At 44.8% G+C, this 7867-nt stretch overlaps 1 protein-coding gene across 1 annotated transcript; it reads left to right on the top strand.

Moving 5' to 3' along the window:
- The first annotated feature begins 2245 nt into the window (after positions 1-2245).
- Positions 2246-4781, top strand: LOC125531654 (protein indeterminate-domain 12-like). Its single transcript, XM_048695976.1, has 3 exons — positions 2246-2387; positions 3025-3421; positions 3863-4781. The coding sequence occupies exons 1-3, from the start codon at positions 2246-2248 to the stop codon at positions 4779-4781; spliced, it is 1458 nt and encodes a 485-aa protein (XP_048551933.1).
- Positions 4782-7867: the final 3086 nt, after the last annotated feature.

The raw sequence follows: 7867 nt of genomic DNA, 5'->3' as shown, positions 1-7867 counted from the left end.
TTTTGATATATTATACGTTTTTTCCGACATCGTATGCAAAAGTTATAGCCGTTTTACATTTTCGCTACATTTTTTGCAAAACATGTCCAAATTAAGTTTTTAAATTTTTCCTAACTAGTAGATGTAGTAATATAACTACCTCTCTAAGGATTTTATTTTTTGAAGCTTTTATCATTTTCTTTTGATTTTTTCAAAACAAAAAAGGCGATCCACCGGGGGGGTAGAGTTTGAAAATGGGACCTTTAGTCCCGGTTTGAGACACAAACCGGGACTAAAGGGCATCGCACCCTTTAGTCCCGGTTCGTGTCTCAAACCGGGACTAAAGGTCTAATCATTAGTCCCGGTTTGAGACACAAACCGGGACTAAAGGGCATCGCACCCTTAGTCTCGGTTCGTGTCTCAAACTGGGACTAAAGGGCTCAGGTGAACCGGGACTAAAGCCTTAGCCGCACGAACCGGGACCAATGCTCACATTAGTCTCGGTTCGTGACTGAACCGGGACTAATGTGAATATTGCCCCGTGACCAAAGCCATGTTTTCTACTAGTGAGCTGATCTTGAGTCAGTATTGGCTCGCTCGGTTTTACCTCGATAGTTCGATATCATATAAGTATATTAAATAATTTTCATGTTTATTACGAAGAAATGGTTAGTTTATTACCATATATGTTGTGTGCGAATTTTTCTCCATTTTATTTACTAACAAACATGGAAGCTTAATTAAGAGCAAAGAAAATTTAGCCTCAATATGGTGCATGATCAGCCGTATGTTGAATATCTTGTTATTTTTGCCAAAGTTTGAGAGCAGATGCACCTTTGTTTTCTTCTCTTGCAAGTTCATCCATGCTATCTTATCTTCAGTTGAGAAAGAACAGGTCGAAATTTATAGTGACTTCTATGTTGTGGCCTATCTTATGTGAAAATTTGCCTCCACTATTCATGAAAAAATCATCTTATTTAGCTCAAAACTAGTTCGAGATCGACTCGAGATCGTTACAAGCTTAGCTCGAGCCACTTTCTACAGCTCAACCTTGAGCTTCGCTCAATTTGAGCTCACTCGAATTTTAGTATGAGTTGAGCTGGGGAGAAGAGGCGCTGATTTTTACTCGGCCGAGTAGAGATGAAGTAAATATCCTCAGATTTTTAGGGAGAGAGTAAAAAATTTACTCCACTAAGCCGTATAGGGAATCGGTTAGGTCAAATTTAGTGGAGTAAAAAGTCAAATTTACTCCACTAAGAGATATTGGGTATGTGCATCTTAGTCATGCAAAGATCGGGTCTGTTCATTGTGTTTGTATCCCCGTAATACTTATTTAGGAGTCAATAAAAACACCCTTTATTGAAACCGCGGATGCGCACGGGCACATACATCTAACCACACACGCACACAACAAGCACAACCCACACACGGTCGGACAGCAAGCTCACGCACAAACACGCTGACACGCGCGCGCGGGCACACACACGCCCGTAATGTGGCCGCAGCCTGACAAACCGCCAAATGCTAAAGCAACGAACAAACTCGAACGGCTGCAGCAACGAAGAAGAAGCAGGGTTATTACTCGCCGGTCAGAACAAACGCGGCCAACGGTTTGTCGCTTCTCCCGGATCTCTCCCTTTGTTACTTGTACCGTCTCCTGCCTGCTCTCGAGTACAGATACAACCATTTTTATTCATCAATCAGTCTGTCTGATGGCGACATTGTCCCCAGAAAACTGCATTATCAGTTAAGCATCTTGGAGATCGTCCTCGACGTCGACCGCCCAATTGATTTACTTACCCAGGGTGAAACATGACATGCACTTGATCCTCGCCCGTCGATAATTACAAGGTGCTAATCTCACTAGGAAAAACCAGCGATCTCAGTAATCCCAGTGGTAGCTGAAATCAGGGGCCTATCTACGTACAATCTGCATGATGCACGTAACAGTACCGAACTGCGACAGTAGGAACAAGCAGCTAAAGACTACTTTTCTCTTCATTTTTATTTATGTCTGATCTGGGGGAAATTCATGTGAAATAAATAAGATAAACAGAACATTCCGTGCCAAGGAGGAAACCAGATTCTGATTCCATTGTTTTCTAATACTGAACGCGAGCATTGCCGTCCTTGACACGGACTGGGAGGGGATTTTCGCCGTTTACCTGCTGTCCGGTTGCAGTCTCACCGTTGTGCATAAAATCCAGCATCCACCCCTCACTACGCTGGCACCCTCTGGAACAGCCAGCAACTCAAGTCCCCAACAATGTCGCACACGTCCGAGGAAGAGTCCCTGAGCAGCTTCCAGCAGCAACCGAAGCTCGAGGTCGGCGCGGCGGGGCCGAGCAGAGGCGACCCGGCGGCCATGCCCGTGGTGAAAAAGAGGCGAGGTCATCCAGGGAATCCAGGTATATATGTTGCCTCAACTCAAGTTTCAACTATTGTTGGTCTGATGAACACACGTGCAAGTGCAATATAACAATGAGATGCACCAGATGAATGTTTAAAATGGCGACCGTGCATGGTTTGTTAGAAAGTCTCAACTTTACCATACTGTATCTTTCTTAGTACCTAGCAACTGAGATATGGAAGATCAAATTGTCCTTGTTCAGTGTTGTATAGATTTGACCAACGAACTCATGATGTTATGTTTTACTGTTTCATAACAGAAATTTATGTTATTACTTCTATATTTATCTACGGTTTCTCAAAACATGTAGCTCTATAGTTTAAAGAAATAAAAAAACACGAACCTGGATGAGTTCCGCCCATAGGAGTATGATGTAGTATTTGCCAACTCAGCATCACAAAATAAAGCAAATTGTAGTTTCAAGTTCAGACCGCCAATCACATTTCTAATTTTAACACACAAATGGTACAAAGGGATTGCAAATGGATACTAAAGAACAGACTTTGATTTACAATACTGAATTGCTAAATGAACCCACAACATACTAGCCAGGTCAGAAACTGAAGTGATGAACAAAAAAAGAGTGTTCCAATCTGTGGTAACCTAACATTGGTTTCATGATGTCCATCTTGCAGACCCAGACGTGGAAGTAGTAGCTTTATCACCCAAGACACTCGTTGCGACAAACCGATACATATGTGAAGTCTGCCATAAGGGTTTCCAGAGAGACCAGAACCTCCAGCTCCACAGGAGGGGTCATAATCTGCCATGGAAGCTCAAGCAGAGAAGCAGCACTGACGCTAAGAAGAAGGTGTATATCTGCCCCGAGGTCACCTGCCCGCACCATGATGCAACCCGAGCTTTGGGTGATCTCACCGGCATAAAAAAGCACTTCTCCAGGAAGCATGGGGAGAAGAAGTGGAAGTGCGACCGATGTTCGAAGAAGTATGCTGTCCAATCTGATTGGAAGGCTCACACTAAGATATGTGGCACCAAGGAGTACCGATGTGATTGCGGAACTATCTTCTCAAGGTATGCTTCTCACTTCGGATAATCACACCAAGAATTCAAGCAAATGCATCGTTAACCATGAAAAACAAATATTTTTATCAAGGATACATATGAACATTAAGGTCATTCGGTAAGACAACAGTAATTGTAGACCGGATTACTGACATCATTTTTTTACAAAATGCAGACGCATAATCTGCAGCTAATTGCAACTGAAAATCACATGCTATATGTAGCTTATGTCTCTGTTGCTTACGAAGGAAAATCTTGTTTGTTAGATTAGCTTTCCATATTCACACAGTTTACATACTATTTGAAGCAATGCATCGCAATATTTTAGCATCTGTGGCAGGCCCTGATGAGTATCATATTAGACTAGCCATCGAGCTCACCGCAGCCATGCCATTTAAAATGCAGCATTTCTTGGAACTCGACATTTAACTCTACTTTATGTCAATGCAGGAAGGATAGCTTCATCACGCATCGAGCCTTCTGCGATGTATTAGCCGAAGACAACTCAAGGGTTAACCACAGCCTAGCTACAATGGTGGGAAGTCTGCATGGTCAGCATGACATGTATTCACATGGGGTGCCTAGCCCCACTGATATGGTTGCAAACATGTCCAGCAACGACCACAACTCAGACATGCATCTAAGATCATTATCTCCTTATGCTCTCATCACAAGGAACACTGCCTTGTTCTCCAACCAGATACCACCCAAGGATCCAGGATTCCCACTTGATGGAAGTGCATCAGGCTACCCTTACATGTCCATGAACTCCCCATACATGTCCGCGACAGCCCTGCTACAGAAAGCTGCAGAGATGGGGGCAAAGACCAGCCAGGATCCCATTTCACCATTGCTTTTAAAAGGATTCGCAAACAACTTCACCAGTGCTAGAGACCATATGGGCATATCTTCCGGAAGCCAAGGAGATTCTATGGGGAATTCAGCAGCTAACAGTGTTTGCATGAAGGCCGCGGAAGATGAGAGCATGAATGGTCACAACAATATCTTGATCAACTCAGCATGGACCAGTGGCGGCATGATGACACCGACTACCGTGCCTTTAATTGGGCTCATGAACAACCCATTTTCCATGAGACAAGAGAAGGAGAGCCCTCAGATTATGCCTGATATCCAAACGCAACACAACAGACAAGAAAACATTTCAGGGGTAGGAGATGCGGGCCTAACACAGGACTTTCTAGGGTTAGGAGGCAACGGAAATTTGGATATAAGCTCTGGGACCTATAATACGGATGTGACAGCATTGAGCTATTCTGATGAGCAACAGAAAAATCAGGAACATATGTATTCTTACCATGAATCATCGCTTGACTCCACTGCATTGGACAAACCTATGTGGGATTCATGATGCTGTGATGCAAACGGTTTCCTTACTCTGGTAGTTCAGTTTCAGCTAAGCTGCCCGAGGTGCAGAATTGGCCATTAAGAAGGTATAGCATGTATGAGAGACAGTGCACCATGTGTATTGTTAGCTTGACTATGGTCAAGAAATAGAGATACAATTTTATTGGCAAAATCAGAAAGTAGCCAGGTAATCTTATCACCATAACCAGGCCATTCAGGGCAGATTTAAGAAACTATTGTATTTTCATTTAGCATAAATATTAATAAATATCTTGGAAGAAGTTGACACAAAAATTTGATTCGGTGGATGTAGATTGTAGATCAATGTATTCAGCTCAAGAATAGTTGGGATCAACAATGTTATAAAAACAGTCATTCAAAGTAAACATCAGAGTATTCCTTAGAGCATCCCTAACCCTTGCCCTAAGCTTTAGGGTCCTGATAACTGTCACACGTGTGGTGTATCGGGTAGTTGTGCCACACGCCTCGTGTGGCATGGACAGCAACCAGCCCACACACCTACGTGTGGGCAAAACAACTAATGCCCACACACAACTTTTTTTCCCTCCTGAACCCTCTCACACGTGTGCGTGTGGGCGAAGTTGATAACGCCCACACGCCCGTATGTCAGGCCTCGTACCCTTCTGGTCCCGCACGCGACGCGTGACGCCCACCACGCGCCCGCAGTTGCCATGGTCCAGACCCTCGTTCATGTTCGTTTATCTGCAGTTGCCATGTCGCTGAACTACGGTTGCCATGTCGGACAATTGCAGTTGTCATGGTTGCTCAACTGCAGTTGCCATGTATGGCCTGATCTAATGTAGTTGCCATGATTTCATAACTTAAGGAGTTGCCACATACTAACACTAGGCAGTTGAGAGAGTTGCCATGTGCTCACAAGCATGCTAGGGCAGTTGCCATGTAAAAGGAAGAGTTGCCATCTGCTTACGTGCACGTTAGGGCAGTTGCCATGTACATGCACGTTGGGGCAGTTGGCATGTACCATGCAAAAACACATGGCAACTCGGTAAAAGACAGTTGCCATCTGCTTACGTGCACACTAGGCAGTTGCCGTGTACCCTGCAAAAACACATGGCAACTCGGGTAAAAAAGAGAGTTGCCACCTGCTTATAAAGCACACTAGAGGCAGTTGCCATGTGCGCTGCAAAAACACATGGCAACTAGCAGCTTACGTGTGGGAGAGGAGACGGGCGTGTGGGCGAGATGGCAAATGCCCACACACCAGCCCTTGTGCGTGACTGAAAACTGGTGTGTGGGTGAACTGCTAAACGCCCACACACCGGCCCCTCCGTGTGGTAAAACGGATGTGTGGGCGAACTATGTCACACACCACACACGCCTTGTCCTACGTGGCACAGAAAATCAGCCAGATTGTATCAAAATTCGTGCATATAGTACTGGACGGTGATGGATGCTTTAAGGCCATATTTACGGAAACACTAACGCCCACACGTGTGGGCGTTCTCCAACTCGCCCACACGCCTGAATCGTCGTTCACTGTCTTTTGCACGAATCTTGACATGAAAAGGTGGATTTGGTGTGCCATGTAGGACGGGGCTGGTGTGTGGGCGTTGGAGAGTTTGCCCACACGCCCGCATCACGCTGTTTGCCAGCTGCGCTGTGTGGGCGAACTAGTTTCTGCCCACACAGCCACCATCTAGGTCATGCGCGTGTGGGCGAACTGCTTTTCGCCCACACAACACTCCGACGTTGTGGATGGCAACTGCAGTTACGCAAACGTGGCAACTAGGTAAACACACATGGCAACTGTGATTCTTTGCTAGATGGCAACTGCAGTTGCGTGTACTGGCAACCAGATAAACACACATGGCAACTGTGATTAACAATACATGGCAACTCTGGTTGGACCACACGTGGCAACTAGGTAAACACACATGGCAACTGTGATTCTTTGCTAGATGGCAACTGCAGTTGCGTGTACTGGCAACCAGATAAACACACATGGCAACTGTGATTAACAATACATGGCAACTCTGGTTGGACCACACGTGGCAACTAGGTAAACACACATGGCAACTACTGTTTGACTATATGTGGGAAGTAGTTAATCACACACGACAACTACGGTTTGATTACGCGCGGCAACTATCAGAAATTAGACATGGCAACTGTAGTTAACCAAAACAGATAGAGTTGTCATGCTTTTACAACTACACTTGTCATCCCGGATAACTACATCTGCCAGCCAGGATACCTAAACTGTTTGTAAACAAATTTGAAAATCTACAAGCCGGAATTTGGGAAAACAAAATAGATTACATGTGATATCTTGCACGCTGCCTCCTGCCTTGCTGCTGGAGGGCTGGACCTCGTGGGGGAAAATATCTGGTGCACCGGAGCTTGTGGTGCTACCGGTGTACCGAACTCACATTGTGTTTTTAAAATGTTCAAAAAATTATACATAAAAATTAGTACGCTAACACAACATCAACGTAGGTTGTCACGAAATTTCAAGTCAAAATTCGAAACATAACTTGAAAACAAGAATGACAAATTCAACGCTGAATAGTATATAAACTTGGGCTTTAGATTTGGTCCATTATCACACTGATGTCAAATTTGTCATTTTTTTATCTCAAAATATATTCCGAATTTGTATACGAATTTGTGTAACTTCATATGTTGATGTTGCATTAACATGCTAGATTTTTTTTAGATTTTTTAAAACATTTTATAGCATCCGGTGCATGGGTAACACCACAAGTGCGGGTGCACAGGATACATTTCCAACCTCGTGGTACTGACGTGAGTAGGTTGCTGGTGGGTGATAGCTGCTCCTTGTTGTGTTTGTGGGCCTGCCTTGCCGCCGCCGCTGGCTGCTAGTGTTACTGTGTTGACCTAGTGCCTCTGTTGCGCTGCTCAATACTCGTGCGAGAGGAAATGGAGCCTTCAGGCTGTATCGATCGTGTATTGGGGATGTGAAGTGTGCGTGGTGGACTGCAGGTGGTGGACTGGGCAACGTAGCAAGCATGTGTAAAAAAAATATGTGCAAAAATCTTGGGCGGGCCATGGCCCGGTTTGGCCCTAACTAAGCTCCGCCCCCTGAGC

Source organism: Triticum urartu, unplaced genomic scaffold, assembly GCF_003073215.2.
Source record: "Triticum urartu cultivar G1812 unplaced genomic scaffold, Tu2.1 TuUngrouped_contig_7754, whole genome shotgun sequence".
Taxonomy (NCBI): domain Eukaryota; kingdom Viridiplantae; phylum Streptophyta; class Magnoliopsida; order Poales; family Poaceae; genus Triticum; species Triticum urartu.
Note: the sequence above shows the minus strand (reverse complement) of the source record. Positions and strands in the feature narration are given on the sequence as shown.